Source organism: Schistocerca piceifrons, chromosome 3 (genome assembly GCF_021461385.2).
Source record: "Schistocerca piceifrons isolate TAMUIC-IGC-003096 chromosome 3, iqSchPice1.1, whole genome shotgun sequence".
In the NCBI taxonomy this organism is placed as follows: domain Eukaryota; kingdom Metazoa; phylum Arthropoda; class Insecta; order Orthoptera; family Acrididae; genus Schistocerca; species Schistocerca piceifrons.
This window is the reverse complement of record NC_060140.1, coordinates 873,451,404-873,471,809: the sequence shown is the minus strand read 5'-3', so window position 1 is coordinate 873,471,809 and position 20,406 is coordinate 873,451,404. Positions and strand designations below refer to the sequence as shown.

General features: G+C 36.5%; 2 protein-coding genes across 3 annotated transcripts in view; one reads left to right on the top strand and one right to left on the bottom strand.

Moving 5' to 3' along the window:
- Positions 1-11,829: 11,829 nt before the first annotated feature.
- On the top strand, positions 11,830-18,435 carry LOC124789679 (probable 39S ribosomal protein L23, mitochondrial). The gene is made up of 4 exons (XM_047257115.1): positions 11,830-11,988; positions 12,073-12,278; positions 17,940-18,013; positions 18,093-18,435. The coding sequence occupies exons 1-4, from the start codon at positions 11,975-11,977 to the stop codon at positions 18,246-18,248; spliced, it is 450 nt and encodes a 149-aa protein (XP_047113071.1). The 5' UTR covers positions 11,830-11,974; the 3' UTR covers positions 18,249-18,435.
- The window catches only part of LOC124789678 (nucleoporin Nup37), a 69,316-nt gene continuing 67,340 nt past the window's right edge, over positions 18,431-20,406 (bottom strand). For both annotated transcript variants that reach the window (XM_047257114.1, XM_047257113.1), the window contains exon 6: positions 18,431-18,713. In XM_047257114.1, coding sequence (XP_047113070.1) covers positions 18,621-18,713 — 93 coding nt within the window. In that variant the 3' untranslated portion in view covers positions 18,431-18,620. The remainder of the gene's footprint in view (positions 18,714-20,406) is intronic.

Below are 20,406 nucleotides of genomic sequence, written 5' to 3'. Positions count from 1 at the left end.
GCAGGCACCAGACATTAATGTTAAACTTATCTACCCTCAAATCTTAATGATAAATGAAATAGAACATGATGATGTTGGTGGGGTGATCCTCAATGAGCAAACAACAGACAGTAAAATAAGTAAATCTACTGGTCTTAACAATGAACAGCGAAGTGAATTGACAAAATTACTGTTTAAGTATCACAGCATTTTTCGAAAACAACCCAGTATTAGTAAGGGATACGAGTATAAAATGGAAGTGTACCTGCATGAAACTTGTTGTAGAATGTCATATGGCATTCTTTGAGCAAAGAAAGAGGCAATAAGACAGAGAGTATGATTAGACGGAAGTTTATTGAAACACTGCACTCACCTTTTTGCAGTCCAATTCTCACAGTTGGCAAATCTGAAGGAATAGTGTGGTTGGTGTTAGACAAAAGAAAAATAAACAAAATCATTGTTCCTATAAGAAAAAGGCCAGAGAGTTTAGAAGAAGAGTTATTAAAGTTTCATGGCGTTAGGTACTTAACATTCCTCATTTAAAGGTTTCATACTGGCAAATTTTATTACTTGAAGAGAGTAGAAAGTACACAGCTCTTGTAATTGCCAGAAGGAGCTACCAGTTTAGGGTGCTACCTTTCAGGTTAAACGTGAGCGCTGGTGTATTTAGTGAAGCATTAGACAGAGTACTCTGACAGGAATTTCTTATCAGATTACACTCTATGTTGATGACCGATTAATTGCGACGAAAACATGGAATGAACACATATATTTCGGAAAAGGTTTTTCTAAAATTTGATAAATACGATGTCTCTGTTAACTTTAATAAGTCTGAATTTGGAAAACACAAAATAAAATTCTTAGGGCATAGCATTTCACCAGTAGGAATTGTACCTGACCCCAGTAAACTAGAAGCGATACACAAAGAAATAATTAAAAGGTATTCTAGGACTGGCCTAATTTTTTAGGAAATTTCTGTCACAACAATTGTTGAACAGTAGTTCACTATTAAACTTATTGCATAAAAACCACACTTGGTTGTGGACTAAAGAATGTGAAAATGATTTTCAGCAGATTAAGCAGGCACTAATTAACACACCTATTCTTAAACACCCAGATACAGAGTTGGCCTTTTGTTTAAGCACTGGTGCTTGTTATCAGGGGCTCAGTGCGTGTCTGTTTCAAATAATAACAATGAGTGGTAAATACGAAGTCAGTATAATCAGTTTTGCTAGTAGAACCCTCATGGAATGTGAAAGATCTTATTCTGTACCTGAGTTAGAAGCGTTAGCGTTAGTTTGGGCGTTTCGCAAATTTCAATATTACCTTTGGGAAGAATATACTAAAGTTTACTGTGAGCATCATGCTTTGTCCTTTTTTCTTATGTACAAGTTGTTACATAAAAGAATAGTGAGGTTGTGCATGTATGTTCAAGGGTTTGATTTTGAAACAGTGTACATGAAAGGAGAACAGCATGTTTTGCCAGATGCGCTATCAAAGTTACCCCAAGGCCTCGACGATTTCCACGAGTTATAAGAGCAAACATCAGATTTCAGGATACTTTTAATAAGTGATGGAACTTTTAACCGTTGTAACATACCTCCCCCCCCCCTAAAATTCCTATAATATTCGATATCCAGAATTTGTAGCCAGCTATTGGTACTTTCTGTTACACAAAGAATAAAAATCATGCCACTACGGCACCTTTTCCTGTTATGTAATTGTACTATATAATACTATGAATGATATTTAAACAAAATTCATGAATAATTAAATAATGTGTAAATATGTAACATAATAATCACTATGAACCATCTACATTTACTCAGAACTATAATAATCAGTATGGAATTAATTTGATTAGAAGTAGTTATAAGTGTTAGCATTGTTATTACTTTTGTTAATTAGCTGCAATTAGATATCGAAAGTTCAGTTTGGAAAACGTTATTGTAAATCGATCAAAAAGCAAGAACCAAATTTAAATTCACGTAATTTCAAGTCATATGTAATTTCAAACCTAAATTTGTAAACCAGAATTAATACCATTATAAAATAATTAATTGATCATTGATAGCACATGTAATTAAATCCATTACTTACGTTTGGATGCATATTTCAAAGTTATGAGCCATTAAAGAGGTTAAACAACTTGTGTATATATTACGTAAATGTTAGCAATATTTTGCGATGGATAATTGATTTGTATTTATTAAATTAATGAACTGCATTATTGTAAAACAGTCATATTTAATTTTCAGTCTTAAATTGTAGAATTTCTAACCTAAAACTCGTCCATAAAGAACTAATATTTTATGCTGTAAGTACTCTTATTGTCTACCTTTTGTATCTTTGTAACTTTTAATTGTAACTATTAATTTCATGATGGTGTAATAGTTGAAGTAATGAACACTCATTGTTTGTAATATATATAAGCAAACGCGGCAATGCAGCGTCAGTTCGCCTAGGGGTTCGCTTTGTAGTCATGTTTCTTTGGTCAGTAAGTCTGTCAGCTGTTGGATTGTCAAAGAGACTAATGTCAAGTTTGATGTATTTTGAAATGACTCTGAAAAAATATTATTATCAACAAAGAAACCTCCACAATTGTATGACTTGGAGTTTTAATTAGAAAGAATCACCAGCTACCCGACTCAGGCAAATTACAAGATAAGTACAACAAAAATACTTCGTTATGCATTGCCCTTACTTACATCCACTCCAGGTGCAAATATATAAGTAATTATACTAACATACCGGTAAATACATCATATGCATTCATAAAGTAAGGGAGATGTCATACCGGTGCAAAAACATGCAATGCTTGCAGGAAGAAGGCCCAAGATGGGGCAAGGTAATAAAAAATTTGCAGCTTAGAACACACAAACATTTACAGCAGTATTACATTATACATAATGGCGTACATTTCCTTAGAAGAGACCGACGAATGGATAAGTGGTTTGTGTGCATATCTCAAGAATATGTGGATAACTTAATTCAATACACACACCACACATGGGGACACTACAGCATGCTAAAGTGTGCTGGCAAAATTTCTACGTATTGTTATTTTCCTAATATGAGGAGACGTATAGAGCAAGTATCAGATGCTGTGCAGTTTGTCAAAAGGTCAAGCGTCAAAATAGGACATGTCTTAACGTACTTCTCCCAATAATAACAAAGCAACCAAAGGATCTATTGACACTGCGGGACCTTATCCCCAAGCCCGCAACAGGGTCAAATACATCGTAGCCCTGTACACGTTTTTAGTAAGTATCTTCAGCTATAAGCATTCAGGTCTAGACCAATTATAAAGCGGATTCTAGAAGACTACATACCAGACATTGGTGAATACCGTGAAGTACTAACTGATAATGCACCAAATTTTACAAGTGACCAATGGAAATCATTTTTGAAATCACAAAACATACATCATATTACAGTATCCAAATTCCATCCAGAAGCAAGTCCCATCATATGATGCTTTCGTGAATTTAACAGATTTATCTGCACATATATACCACAGAATCAAAGGAAATGGATAGAATACCTGGGTCCCTTTGAGGGTATAGTAAATCATCTACCACACACATCAACAGGGTACATGCTGGCCGAACTTATGTTTAAAAGAGTGGAACTGGATGAATGGGCAAAACCGATACCCAACTTAGGGCACAAAGACGTAGACTTAGATGAGAAAGTACAACAAGCACTAATAACATTGGAAGAGGAAGCTCAAATGAGGTAAGGAATTTTATGATAGGAAATTGGAAAACGTAAGTGAATTCGAGATTGGACAGCAGGTTCAACTAAGAACTCATCCAAAATCATCGAAGTTAAAAGCACAGAATAAAAAATGGCAGTTGTTATATGTTGGTCCATATATCACCACATCCTGGGTGGTACTTGATAGGAAATATAAAAAATGGTAATATAAAAGCCAAGCATCCACATAAAGATATGTGGAAATTTATTAAATTAAAATTCAAGTCTCGTTCTTAACCTGTCTGTTGTATAAATAAAACACATGAAGGTAGGAAGTCTGTCGCCCTTTGAAGAAAAAAAAACGACTGGCGCTCGGTTCCTCTCCAGCTAGGGGGTACATTACTTACATTTCCAGTATCCTCTCCCTCTTCTACTATCCTGTTTAGCCAATAAGGAATGTTCAATTTTCTTCTACTATCTAACATGCAAAGAATGACATGTAACTTAGTGAATAGAAATTTTCCTTGTATTTTGATACTGTACTTTCTTAAGACATAAATATCTATAGAAGCAAAGGACACCGTCTGATATTTCTTAAGGAAACACAGAATATACAACAAGAACTAAAACAGCTATACATAATACGGAACGAGTGATACCATTAGGTGACGTAGTTATACTACATCAGGTGCAAAAACTTCAGTCAGAGTGATGGAAAAGGAAGGAATTCACAGCTTGTGAGATTTAAGTGAGAGCAGCGAGCGGTGGAATGTACTGGAACGTGCAGCCATGCTTAAAGCTGAGCTTACAGTAACAACTATATGCAAAGCAGCTAATAGCTGATCATAGAGGTAGAGTAGGCAAAATGCAAAGTCAAGGTCAATGTCACCTTTAAGGACAGCCGGCCACAGCTGAGATGTGCAAAGTCACACCACGCACCACGACAGAAACCATTTTGGAATTTAGGCAAATCAGCATCCATGGCGTGCAGCCAACTGGACAAAACGGAAGATACGAAATGGAGTACCTATTAGCTAATTTATAGGACATAAATCAGCCACACAAGCAAAACGAATACAGATATTTATTCCTCACTCAGAGACTATACTGTAAACAACATTAATTTTAAGAGTATATCATTAGGTTAAGCATATATAATTTTAAGAAAAGGGGCACATCGAAGCAAGTAAATTATATGGAGCATAGAATACGCTAAATTTGTGAACTTAAAATAGGATATTGAATGTAGATAGTCATAAATAAGTATAAGGATTAAAAGTAAAAAGAATATACACAGGATATGACCTAACCGACTACATACAACAGATTTAAGACAATTTGGAAGAGAAGTAATAACATGTACACTTAAAAGAAAGCGATTAGTACAGAACTTAAGAACTAAGCGACTTACACACAGCATGCAAGTAAGTGACGATGAGAATGGTAGAATGAAATATAAGTATAGAAAAATGCATGTGACCGAGATGTAAACTATAAAACAACATATTGTACAAGATTTAGCGAGAGGAGCAGTTGCGCACTTATAGAATTACACTTCTTCTACAGGTAACATTAGATGTAGTGAAATTAGTGTACAGGGAGAATACATACCCACAAATTTGTTATTACAGAACTCACTTACGTTAGTAGCTATTAATTACATAGTACATTACAGGAAAAGCATAAGCAGTAAAATAAAACTGTAAATATGAATCATGCAACACGTGGGAGATAAGCTAAGTAAATATGAAAAGAAAGCAATATGCACACAACGTAATTACATGAACATTAACAAAATAATTGGCATAAGTACATTATGGTTAAAAAGCAATATGGAGAAATAAATGATATTACACTGCTGGATAATACTTGAAGTAGAGCGAGTGTGAAAGATTATAGATTCAACTGGAGGCATTAATTAGTTAATCTACATTTGTGGTGACATATCATACATGGAGTGAAACTAGGAAGGGAATGAAAGTGTATTAGAGTAATATGAGTTTACTTATATTTGTGGGAAGAAATAAATAGGGCGGTGGTGCCAGTATAAAGATCCCACAGGTAACACATGGATATAAATGGAGATCTATGTGGAAGATTTTTAATGAATAATGTCGGTATATGGCGATGTTTATGAAGATGAATATTACAGTGGAACCTAGGAAAGGGCTTCGAAAGCGATGTAAGAAAGAACAGATTATATAGTTTAAAGTCTTAGAATGAATGACTGTATGAGTGTGGAAAGTGAAGTATGATGATACTTGTGGCGTAAATAACTGTGAAAGCAAACATACTGAAGAAGCAGTGAAGAGTAAAGAAGAGACAGTGAAGCCAATACTACGAAGATACAAGGTACTTTTAACGTAAACCACAGCACAGTAATTTGCCACACATACATCAGAATGAAAAACAACTTAGTATGAAAACTATTTCCTTAGCAACTAACTGTTACAGCTTTAGCAACTATAACATGAATATAAATGAAAATGTGATACAAAGTTCGTACAAGGGATGAACACAAAATGCAGTGAAAGAATATTTTCTACGCTGAGTTCTTGACACATGCAGAAGCGAAAGTAGCACATTTAGTGTAAGCACCCTCTTCTTTCGCAGGAATGAATTATAATTGAAATTACACATGACAGAAATACAGTAAATTTACTGGTCATAGGTTACGAAGGTAAATATGTATATGTTGTTGGATCAATAAGGCAGAAGTGCAGCTTGAAATATGTGTACATGAATGTGAAACATTACGATGATTAACAAGCAGTGATGCACAGAGTGGCCGTGCTGTTTGAGGCACCGTATCACGGATGGTGTGGCCCATCTGTTTAGAGGTTTGGTTCCTCCCTTGGGGATGGGTTTGTGTGTTGTGCTTAGCATAAGTTAGTTTTAAGTAGTGTGTAAGTCTAGGGGCTTAGGACCTAAGCAGTTTGGTCCCTTAGGAATTGTCTCTCTCTTTCTCTCTCTCTCTCTCTCTCACACACACACACACAAGCGGTGATGAAGTCAGGATTGTCAAGTGATGAAACATTCCCCTTACTCGCTCACAAACGAGCACTCGCAAATATTATACATAGTATAAAGGTTTGTGAAATGCCAGGGATAGAATAAGTACACTAATGACGCACTACAAGTAGCAATCCTAGAAGTAACTTGATCTCTGAAGCAGACACTAGCAATTCCTCTTTTTCCATTTAGTGAGTAGTGCTGGAAAGTATTTTCTGTGTGTAGCTGTGAAGGTAAAAATGCGCAGAAAGTCGGTCGTGCAAGACGAGAAACGCAAATGAAAATATTCAGAATAAATGCAAGATTCCTTCTAATTTACATATTAGTGTGTAATATGGTGCCTTTATGGAGTCTATAAATGAAATGTGAATTGTGCATTTATTTGTCAACTTTATTATTGTCAATGTGTATGTTTACATAAAATGTATATAGTATTTTCTCTGTGTAGTTGTGAAGGTAAAAATGCGCAGAGGGCCGGTCCTGCAAGACAAGAAAGGAAAATGTAAATATTCAAAATACATGGATTCCTTCTAATTCACATATTAGTATGTAAGATGGTGTCTGCCATGGAGTCCACATATGAAATGTGAATGTGAATTGTACATTTATTTGTCAACTTTATTATTGTCAATGTCTATGTCTATGTAAAATGTATGTACATCTGTCAATTTTATGTGAAGTGCAACGCGAGGGATGAGTAAAATATTCGCACATGTGAAGTGATACAAAAATAGTAAGGCCTGATAATGATGAAAACAATGGCTGAGTCGTGGTAAGAGTAAACGCTACAGCCTAACGAAGTCAATACAGTGAGTGTGATGCGTGTGCCACCGAGAAATCAGAGTTGGGTTGGGGTTGTTTGGGGGAGGATAACAGACAGCGAGGTCATCAGTCTCATCGGATTAGGTAAGGATGGGGAAGGAAGTCGGCCATGCTCTTTCAAAGGAACCATCCTGGCATTAGCCTGAAGCGATTTGGGGAAATCACGGGAAACCTAAATCAGGATGGCCAGACGCGGGATTGAACCGTCGTCCTCCTGAATGCGAGTCCAGTGAGAGAAATTAGACGAAATCAGTATAACCTTTAATTGATGAGTGAGGATTGCCGAACTACAATGCCTAACTGAAGACAATGCCGAGTCCTGCAATGCAGCCCTTACCTGCAATTTCACTGGCAGAAAGCTCCGTCTAGGGGCTATATGAGATATTGGTGTTCTTTGGGTTGAGCGTTGGAGCTGAATTCGTCATATCCAGTCACTGGACTAGAGGGCATGCTCAACACTGACTTCATAAGCCTGGAGCTATATTGCAATGGATTTGTTGGCTGTCCTACTGCTCACGTGGCACTTGCATCACTGTGACTGTCGCATTAAGCAAAGAGCTGCTGCTGGTGATAAGTACAGCGAACAATGAACAGCGTGTGACATAGGGACAACTTCTCAGAATTTCCAGTAAACCGAAAGCAAATGAGAAAAACAATTTTCAAAACAAGGTGGAAGGACAATTTAAGAAATTTATAATTTTTCCCCCTGTTTACACAATACAGGTTAACAAATAAAGGGATAAATAATAAACTAAGATGGGTAGCACGACATGGGCGTGAATGTATTTATGGGTATGAATTTTCCATTAAGATGTTAAAACTCCATTGACTTGCATGAACTGACCAAACTATGAGCCCCAATGTACATAAGGCTACTGTATACTGTCTCCCTAAATAAAGAGACTTATTTCCGGCAGTATACAGTAGGGGGAATTTGTGATGTACCTTCTGCATTTCTTGCTTTTATGTTTTCGTTTTCTTCAAGGGCAAAGAGAAAAGGTGAAGTGGTAGGCCTGTGAAGAACCTGAGCCTACTGCCATACATTTTTGATTTTCAAATGTTAAAAAAACGTAAGATGTTTTCCTGTTCCATAGTAAGAAGGACCTGCTCTTTGTTAATGAACGAAGGTAGATGCAAGTTACTTTAGAGCGTAATCGGCGGTATTTTGGCCATGAGAATAAGTAAAAAGTCGGTTTTTTTTATGTGCAAAAGAAGAATATAGCATTATTTTACCAGTGAAGTTGTATGAGTCATTATCACAAGTAGTACTGTAGTATATAAAAATCAAAGAAGCCCACCTGTGTACTTTGGAGTTCCAACTGAGATCCGATTATAACATTATGGACATGGTCAAGATTTTGTAGGTGGATATGACGATCGGACGTAGTATTATTACTTGGTGAGCATAAATCTTCAAGAGAAAGACTATTTCGTTTAGGTGGAACTAATATGAAAACATTCTTTACCCATTTACAGCCATAGCTCAGCTTACCGCACTTGTCCGAAACTCCAGAAAATTAATCCCATTATTTCCATATATCTTAAACCTTACTTTTTATATAATACCTTTCTTATTTTATAATATTTATTTGGAACAAGATGAGCTTTTAACGTACCTCTTAAGTAGTTGTGGACTGTTTCATAAACTGTTTGGGAATTGAAATTGGTATTGGATTTTGATAACTTTTGTACAGCCTTGTTCCCATCCCGTTTTGCAAAATGTCTTTATCCTACTGTTATCATGGTACAGTCTTAGAAATCAAATTCCTTTACACTGGTGGAGTACGCATCACAAGTACAGATGGTACAAGCATTATTTAAGCCCTCTTTTAGTCTTGTCAGTTCTAAATTAACATGATGGAAGTCGTGCATCCTTAGCATATTCAGTAACTTTTTGGCACCAGGTTTGTTACATGTTACATCAAAGCTTGAATTAAAGTCTCCCCCAATTATATTTACATATTGGTTCCACTTTGTTATGCAGCAGAGTACACCATCTTAATTATCTAAGAAACGTTTTTCATCTGAGTCATGGGAATGGTAGTTACATAGTAAAATAAACTTCATTATATCACATATGATTGCAGGAATTTCAAAGTGTTTCTCTACTCATGCCCGACTAATATCAAGTGTTCCAAACTCAATTTCATTCGAAACATAGATAAAAATACCATCACGAACCTGAGATCTGCGAAAACTGTTTCCATGTTTACAGTCTTCTGATACACAGTATCCTATTTGTCCTGGTATAAGCCACTATACAGATAAACATAGAAAAGAATACTTATCTTGTGGCACTGATTTCTCCAGTATTTCAGCTTTACTTTCAAAACGCTAGATGAGCTTTACTTTCAAAAGGCTAAATGTTTAAAAAAGATGTTACTGTAACTTATCTGTGAGTTAGCAGATTGATTTTTCACATTTTTATTTTCTTCCTGGCTTGAAACCATAAAACATTATCATTGAGTGGCACAGATGTATTTTGCCTTTAGCTGCTTCTTAAGCCGCACTGCTGCTCCAGTTGTTGCTGGCTCTGTTACTGCTATTCTTGTTGTAGCTGCTGTTGTTGCTGCTACTGCTGTTTCACTTATTTCTGGTGTTTTCTCTTCCCCTAATACTGTGCTTCTCTGTGAGCCACTTGCATTTGGGATGTTTACTAGCGTTAACAAAATCTCATATTTGTCTTGGAGGGGTGTAGCTGCGCTGACAGCAGATTTCATATTTGAATCTCCAGGTGACCTGCACTTCTTGTCCACGAGAGATGTGACTCCTATATCATCAAACTGCACATTTGAGATTTTATTTACTACATCTAAAATTCTTGTTACTATATCGTCTTTTTCAAGTTTATTTAGATGAAAACAAGCACGTCTTGTCCATTACAGGTGTGACTCTTATATCATCACACTGCACATTTGAGATTTTATTTACTACTACTCAAAATCACGTTACTATAACGTTTTTTCCAACCATGTGTTGTGTGGAATCTTTTCCCCGAATTGTTAATGTTCACAAATATTACATTTTCAAACTGCCTGCAAATATTTTATATCCCTGTATTTGCACTTTCAATTTCTTTGTCGACACAGGACCACTCTCTCAAGTCATGACGATATGGTAACGAAAAAATAGTAACGTTTGTTCCTTGCAACTCATACAATTTCCTTTTTAACGAGATTAAGAGGTCTTTTTCTTTTTTCATTTCTCGCGACGTCGTTTGTTACTGCCAGGAAGCAGGAAAAGTCCCTTTTTGCTCAGAGCGGAAATTTTTTCCTGACTCACTGACCTTGCAACTCTGAATTTCGCGCCTGGTTTTATTAAGCAATTAAAATTCTGAACTTCGTCCTTGGCTGTGCGCATACAGTTGAGCTGTCCATGTACTTGCTGTTCAGAGCTCTCCGATTTTCTTCCAATCTTTGTTGTGTGCAATGTCTTGTTCGGCACTATTTATTTTGTATTTTTTTGGTAACATATGTCCATAATGCCTCAGGTGAACGGTTTATCTGAGGCGAATTTTTTGAGAGCGCTTTCACATATGATCTTTCACTTAACTGCTGCTGATATATTCAATGGTCATTCACAAAGTCGTTTTGTGTTCCATGTAGTACACTCTAACTGTTAACAACACTATCACAATCCATAATACAAGCTTGAAAGTAATCTTCGTGCACTACATTTACTTTTCCTTCACAGTTTCCTATACCCTGTATTGTATTTGCTTGCGTCTTTTGAACTTTAGTTCCATCCAATTCTCCGACAAAGTCGAACTTGCATGCCACGATGTTGCTACGTTCAGTGAACTTCTCTTCTTTGTGTTTCTTGATATCCGTCTTGTAAATTAGACATACTTTTTTTGAGCTGTGTTATTTCGTCCTTGAAACTGTCGCAGTTTTTCTTTTGTCAACAACATCTGCCATGGATTTTGCTTTGGCTACTAATAAACTCTCTTGTAATCCCATGAATTGCCACCACGAAATGCGGGTGAATCTTTGACAATACCAGAATTTAGTGCAGCCGAAACGTCAGAAAAATCGCTACACAAACGTTGGTCGAAGATCCCAAGGCGAAAGCCGACAGGCAATACCTCACTTTGACCATTCGATACTGTGCTAGTGGAAGTGACGTTGTGTTGACATTCTGACAAGTCTGAACATTGAAGGTGACGTTGCCTTCCATTCGGCTCCCCCGACGACCAGCAAGAATCGATCTTAATACAGCGTCCGTGGCTCATCGTGGCGTATGTCTCTGATTGGCGCCAGTGAGGTCTCTTATTGGCGCCAAATGTATTATCTTGCACCATAAATTAATGTATTTCAAAGCTGTTGGAGAATCTAACCTTCTCGATAAATTATAGCTGTTGGTGATGATCTTTGAAGTATTGAACGAGTTGTTTACAATGTTAAGTTGAAAGGCAAGGCATTAGTGGGTGATTTTGTTGTGGTGGGAGTAGAACACAGAAGAAATGTCAACCAGATGGTTGGTTTGTTTCTTTTTCGCCGTAAAACCCACTGTCATTTAATAATTCTGTAGCTTCACGACAAGCGTTGATTTATTTTTCAGGTATCCACTGTACCAGCGCGGTAACCCCCAGCTGAGGATATTTCTGCCAAATTTCTGGCTGAAACTTGTTAGGCCTTCAGTTCCTCAACCTCCCAATGTTGTAGAATTCATTGTATCCACCGAGATGACGAGAATCGATATCAAGAACTATCTGGAAAAAATATACAACGTACCTGTTGTCAATGTGAGGACGCGAATCGCAATGGGTAAAACAAGTTTCAGTGAACAAGAACATGTTTGTGGAGTGATTCCCAACAGTTTTACAAGTTCCTGTCCCTCTGTGTGTCAGATTTACCGTTTCGTTCTTTCAGACTATCCACTAGTACCACGTTATGAAATCGGGGAGTCGTAACACTTTTCTTGTATTACCTGTTAGCAAGCGGTTTGTGTTTAGTAAATATCTTTAGTTCTCAGCATATTTAGCAGTGTTGAGCGATTTACAAAGTTTAGTTCTAGTTAAAATTGAAGTCAAAATTCACAGTGTGTTTATCAGATGAGAGTCTTCAATAAAATATAGTGTTGCTGGCGTAAAATAATTTATTCCCAATATGTTTCATTGTAAGGTTTATTATGAATTATACGGGACAGGATTTTTTCCATTGGTTTATTTTTTGAATGAAGTGCACTTATGATGGTGGTTTAACCACTAAGTGTTGTTGTTGGAAATTTGTTTCCGTTGGTAGTATTCGATCAGGTGATAGTATACATTTAGGCAGTTAGAATAGCTGAATCTAGTGACTTATTTGGGCCAAAGGTACGAACTGACACTTTTGGATGGTGCAAAATTGTTGTATATTGATCTGGTTACCATGGTCACTGGTTTTCGTATGCATATTTTGTGTTGCATATTTCTTGTAATATGATAGGATTTCTTAGGGTATTGTTTCACATTTCCATATTATAACTTGGTTGTGACTGGATGAAAACTGGCTGTGGTAGTGGATTGTTCTGTAGCGTAGTCCGATGATCATTTAGAAAAGTTTGTAATATTTTTTCGAAATATCCTGATTTCTGAGGCTGTTGTTACACACCAACCTAAGAGTACCGTTTAAATTTTGCAGAAAAGTCTGTTGTATATAATACGCTGCACAACGCATTCCATTATGCCACCACATATTTTGTGCACATCACATCATTATGGCTTGTATTGAACACTATTTTCACATTGCTTCCACTATCTTGTCTGTTCGTCCAACTCATTTATCATGTCCATTTCCCACGATTTGCCACACAAACAATTACCAACTGCAGCATGGAATGGTGAAACTGCTGACAATAAGTTAACTTGTACTTATTATTTCTCCTTCGACCTCATCAACCAGCCAGTATATAGGACCTGTGCTGGAGAACTTAGTCACCACTGTAGTATGAATGATGATTAAATGTAATATGAACACAGAATAAAATTAGATGATGAAAGTGTGTGGAAAGAAAGGAAGTAGCACAAATTCAGTGTGCAATGCACAGGGCTGGTTTAAAGTTCAAACAAAACAAGCTGCCAACTAGTGGCACCACCCCTATGATTAATATTCATGACAGTCAGTAGTGGCTGCTTGGAGTGTGAAAGGGCAAGATTTGTATACAGTGTATATTGCAATTAATGACGAAAGCTGACACGGGTGAAAGTTTACAAGGGAGAAAAAATGGTGGGTAGACTAGAGTGTCAAATAAATTGCTTTTGTGGAAAAATTTTCTTGGACAGATCCTGCCAATGTATAAAGGACACTTATGGCAAGAAAAGTTTGTGTAGGACAACAAAATGTTCATTTGGTCCTAGGAAAAAAAGCTCACTCTAATTTTGAGATGACAGGTACAACCCATGCACTTTATTTTTCATGCTATCTGGTTTGGCATGATGCTATATGTGGCTACACTTGTCTGTTTGGAAAAGTTCTACAGACTATTGCAGCCTGAACACTAAAAGTGGGGGATATGACATCGCTACTTAATTATCGTAAATTTAACCACTTCATATTTTACAGTTTATGTACTAGTTAACTGCAGTTATAAGATCTCCAATGGTACGTCCCATACAAAATTAGTACAAAATCGGGGTGTGTACGCCCCAGGAAGTCTGGAAAAATCAATAAATTTTTTCATCTGTGAGGAAACTAGGAGAAACACAGGAACTTTTACAATTCTTAAATTTTTTCATTATTTTGGTGTTCAGTTAAGTATTTGTAATTTTGACTGGTAAGGACTGATACACTAACAAAGAATTTTACTTTAATAGTGTAGAATAATACTGCAATAAAATAGATGAGTGAATAGCAATAAAATAAAAATTTAAACGCGAAGAAAGTGTGCCATTTACATCAAAACAGTGTACAGAGAAGCATCTGCTGGCAGCAAAACATCTCAAGACCATAAGACGATGACTATGCAATACTTCACAACTACAAACTACTTTCAATGAGCTTGATATCACAGTTGTTTACTTGTTCGTTTGAGCAGTTGCCAGTGGACTCGTGCATGAGCAGAGCTGAAGTCAACATATGAGCGGCACTTTCTCCCGCTTCTGGCTACTTGAAGCGTGTATGTTAGTTGTAAAAAGCAGTAGCAACAAGTAGCCAGATGCTAGCCAGAGAAATTTTTCTGCTGCGCCCAAGCTGCCAGATTCGCACACACGCAGAGCAGTCTTAGTTGTTGTAAGGAGAGGGGGAGTAGTAGTTTCCAAATTACCTGCGTTGACATTTTGCGCTGTTTTCTGTTTTCTCTTTGTTTACAGCTCTCACGTCAAATGAAAGCAGAACAGATTTCTGTGGCTAATTACAGAAGACTAAAATATATTGTTAGCTTCAGTTTTCTTATTTTATTTTATTTTGACATAATTGGCAAACAAGCATTAATTGTCTTACATAACAATAAATGTAATTTTTGTTGGCTCATGAAAGGAATTTGGCTTTTATTGATCTTTTCCTCTGAGGCAGTCAGTTTGAAAGAAAGTGTTTCGTTCCACATTTTTGGCTAGGTTCAACTAATTGTTGAATTTCAAATGCAAATGCTCATCTTCTGGCATGCGTGGCATTATGCCATAATAAAGAACCAAACATTAGATACTACAGTACTGGTACTCCAAGAAAATTGGCATCCCAAAAATCACATAGAAAAGCTTAATACCAAGTAGGAACCTACTTCAGTGTGGATCTGGACATATGAATGTACACTTTAAGCTGAATTGTGCATTTCAGTATGGTTCACGATATTCTGATGCATTTAGATATTCTCTGATGTCCTGTTTCTTTTATGTTATAATGTAAGATCTCTTAATACTTTGTATGCACGAATATACATAAATGTTCACTTGAAGATGACCAAGCAGGCCAATTTGGTCAGTAGTATTGAATAAAATGTTATGTTTCAAATATATTTTTTTACAAATCTGCTTTCCATTAAACACAATGTTTTTTGATCACAAGACATTTTTCAATACTTGTCTGGTACCTCCTTTAGGCTTGATGTTATTTCTTAAATTCTGTTGTTTACAGCTTAAATTTACAGGACACCATTCTTCTGTAAATTATAGACTGGCAGCACACTGTTTTATCCTTGTAACTCCCCACAAGGCTATATATTTAGTCCTGGAGTTGAATAAAAACTGCCACTTCTACAGTTTCTTGGCGTATGCGAACAAGAAATCTGTATTCCTGCTTACTAGCTTTTTGCAGTGCTGTGTGGATGTAAACCTATTTGGAAATGCCACATAACAGTATTGCAGAGTTTGAATAAAAAAAAAATCTACATTAAAGTCACAACACTGCAAAATATTATTAGTGTACTTTGAGTTGTAGAGTCTACTTTGAAGTAAATATTATGCCAAGGACTGCATTTCTTGTGTGGATAGAATATTATAAACAGTTGTCCTAAGTACAATAACTTCATGTGTCCCCTCCTAACAAGATGCCACGGTGATGCAGATGGTCACGTGATGCACCAGTACGCACGAAATTCCAAACAGAAATGTGGCAAAACTCATAATGAGCAGAAATACGTAATCATAGCTGCAAGCACAGCAACACCTGTTTCGTGGTGCTCTCTGATAACTGCTCAAACGAACCTGTTTTAACAGGTCACGGGAAAATACTGTGAGTGGTTGTATGAAGTGTTACTTTCATAGTAAATTTCCTTTTACACAAGATGAATTATGTTACATGTGAGAATGTGTGATGAAATTATTAAATCACAGAGCCTTTTATTCTCGTTCAAAATGTAGCACTTTGAGAATCAGTCACATAGAAAAATTTTGGGTCCAGAAGACCAGTAGCCATTTGATATATCTTAAAGAACAACACACGCAAAAAGAGACCAATGTTATATGTGAAAGCTTAGCTTTTCATGTAACTATACTATATGTATATTAATTTAAACCAAGAACTTCCCTATTTCCTACTAACACTGATGTTGCTATTGGCTGACTACAGCATGTGTCAAATGCTCTTAATATCGGCTGTCATTAGCTGATTGACATGAACTATGACTGGCTGACAAAAGCGCATTGCAAGTATTGAAATGTTTACCAATCAAAGAATTGATGTTTTACAGCTCCGAGAGAATGTATACTGTCACTTAACACAGAAAAAGTGTATTTCAGCTGGGAAAAAAGTTTATTTTTAACCGGAAAAGGTCTGTGTTTTTTTTTTTTTTTTTTTTTTTTTTTTTTTTTTTTTTTTTTTTTTTTTTTTTTTTTTTTTTGTCTGTGTATAACCCTGAAAATGTCCCATTTTACACCCTATACTGACAATACCAGGTTGGCCAGAACTGCAAATTGGTACCAAGTGCAATCATAAATTTTATGAGGGTTTAGTAATCTCGGGTTAATGACCTGTTATCCACAAGATATGTTTTTTTCACCCGTGTGTCAACGGCATCAGGAAGATAAGAAGCTTAAAAATACATAGTTCATTGGTGGTGGTGGTGGTGGTGGGGGGGGGGGGGGGGGGGGGCGGGCTCTGTTCTGTCAAACTGGAGTTGCACTGTGTGACCTAATGTAAAAATACGAAATATTAATAGTCCACAGGTGTTTCAATGTTTATTTGCAACAGTAGTGTGAGTCAGCTTCCAGAAACCAGAAACTTGTTCACTTGCACAGAATACTGGACTGCTGGTACTAACAGAAAAATCTAGGTAAAGATTTATATCTTGTAGACCTCAGCAGTTAATTATCAGAATAGTTTGAAACATCCAGAAAGTTTATTTCAGGTAAGGTTTCTGGCACAGTTTTTAAAGTAGGTAACTCCCACTGTTCTACCCACATACGATATTTCAGATGAGTAAAAGCAGGCGGCAGTTTGCAGCAACTGCTGAGCTCTGGGGCTCCATTATAGCTGCAACCTTGAAACAGTACTGGAACTTCCATTTTTGGCATTGTTTCCTTTTTTTATTACTACTACTTAGAACAATCCCTTCGGCTATGTAAAGCTGATGCATTGCCAACCTACGTCCAATAATAGGATTATGCCCTGGCCGATTCTACACCATCATCATTTTGCCGCCATATTATATTTGTGTGTTCTTTGTGTGTAATAATTCTGAAATGGACACTACTGAGTGGAAGCCCACTTTATATAATTGATAACAAGTGAAATGGCACAATGCTAAATACTTTGAACTCATACTCTGAAGGAGCAAGTGTCAAATGCTCATTCTCACTGATGTGATTTAGGTTTAGATTGTTTTCTTCAATCATTTTTTATTGATATTCTGTTTCTTTCCATTATAATTGTTCCACAAAGCTGGAGCACCATTTGACTAGTCAGTGTCAATGGAGTGTAAACCACGACTAATTTCAAACCATGACTGATTTCAGTTCCCGGTGAAACATACTCATGTTCCAGATACAAAAAGTTGATTCAGGCATTCTTTTTCAGGTAAAACCCACCAGGATAAGCTGAAGGGATACATTACCAAAGATGATGACTACAAAGTTGCTTATGTGACTTTGGTAAGTAAACCTGAACACTTATGGTATTTTGGATTCATATCGGACAAATTCAGCAATGCATATTTATTTTTCTTTGCAGCCGAGAGAACATGCCTTTAAGTTTCCAGATATTTTTCCCAAAATGGACCGTGAAGAAAAAGACAAGAAATCTCTGGAAGAGGCAAAAGAAGGATATAAAAAATACATAGAGCGTTCAAAGGATCGTCCGGGTGCACCAGGGTGGTTTTCTTTTTAAAGATATTGTATGTTTTGTAGTGCATTCTTGTTGTCACTGTGGATGTCAGAAGATGGATGTAACATCGTTGTGAAGAGAATAGTGATCCAAGCTACAAGTATATATACTCAATATACATTGTGATTCCATCTGTTGAACTGTTATCTTGAATGTTTTCTTAGCATCTTAAATACATGTTATCATGAAATTTGACTCTTTTATTTTACACTACAGCAAGCACATCACATTTAACTCCAATCACAAATTCACTAGCACAACAATGTAAGAAAAACTTAGCATCCTTTTTCATTGTGTTTGCAGAGATGTCTTCTTAAAGTGATTTCAAAATAAGTCTCTGGTTCCATAGACATGTTTAAAACGTTTCTGTAAATTTCATTTTGTGGAGACTTTCCAGAAACACAGCTTACGATCACTGGCAGCACAGATGTAGGGTAGTCGAAAATGCCAGGAAATCCAAGATGAGGACTGAAATAACATTAGTAATGGTATAATAAAATCATCAATGGAGAACATCAACTGCAATAATTAAATTGGAGAAAAAACAAAATGAAGAGAATACCACACTCCACATTAAGGATAAAGTTAACCAAGAATTTTGACCAAAGCTTCCACGTTTACCATTCTTTTCTGAAAAAAATGAGGCAGATTGAAAGGTACTCAAGTTTTCTGCGCTGTTAGCTGTCCACACAGAGCACAGATCAGCTGAGTGGGGAATGGTTTGATGTAGTTCTCTCAGCATTAGTCTATCCTATGCAAGCCACTTCATCTCTGCATAACTATTGCAATCTACATCCACTTGAACCTTTTTACTGTATTCAATCTTTGGTCTCTTTCTATACTTGTTACCCCCCATACTCCCCTCCATTACCAAACTGACAATTGTGTGATACCTTATGATGTATCCTATAAACTAATCCGTACTTTTAGTCAATATGTAACAAAAATTTGTTTCTCCCCAATTTGTATCAGTACCTCTTTAGTAATAATTCAATGTATCCATCAAATCTTCAGCAACAAATTTCAGAAGTTTCTATTCTTTTCTTGTCTGAGCTGTTTGTTGACCACATTTCATGTCCATACATGGGTACACTCCAGACAAACACATTCAGAAAGACTCCCTTGTATTTATTGTTAACAATTTTCTTGGTACTACCACTCTGCATTTTTGTTCCACCTACTTTGGCAACAGTCAGATATTTCACTAACCAAATAACAAAACACATCTACTACTTTAAATGTGTCACTGCCTCGGTGTTATCTGCTTTTTATTCAACTACCATTGTTTTACTTTTGTTGGCATTCATCTTATAAATAATTTTCAAGAGACTATCCATTCCATAAACTTTCGGGGCTAACTGACAGATGTCTGAAACCTGCAGCCACAATATTTTGCTGCAGGTCTCTGGCCACCTTCAGGTGTACACTGAGTGACCCTATTTTAAGACCTCATTAGCACATGGTGTGGTGTACCCAGTTCTTGCTGAACATCTGTGCACTTATGACAGTGCCCTCTGTGGTGAAAGTTTGTCACATGAATATCAGAACAACTGTCTTCAGATGGTAATATCGAGAACAATGCTGGCAATTTGTAGCATCAGTTTGGAGATGGGGGATTAGTGGATCTGATATCATCATAGAAACTATAGTTTTGAAAGCTGATAAAATTAATAAAGAAGGCAAGGAGAGTGTTGCCGCTAGGAAGAGCAGATAAGAAGTTGCTAGTATCTCGTTTTGACAATGGACTGCCATCATTTAGTGCCAGAATGGAATTATGGGCAAACATCAAACAGATTGTAAATCATTCTGTAGACCAGTATGTGCCTAGTAAGTGAATTTGAGAATGAAAAAGACCCACCATAGTTTAATAAGATAAATTGGAAAATACTGAGGAACTAAAGGCTGTTGCAAAATGACAACAGGCAAAGGTTAGTAGAGATTTGTGCGTCTGTGAAAAGATCAATGTTCAAAGCATAGAACTACCACTGTCATACCTTAGTAGAAAATCTGTCCGAAAACCCAAGAAAATTCTGCTCCTATGTAAAATCACTAAGTAGATCTAAGGCTTCCACCCAGTCTGGTGTGGCAGTAGAAGATAAACAAAGATGAAGTTTTAAATCTTGTGTCTCAGAAATTGTTAACGCAGGGGAATCGTACAAAC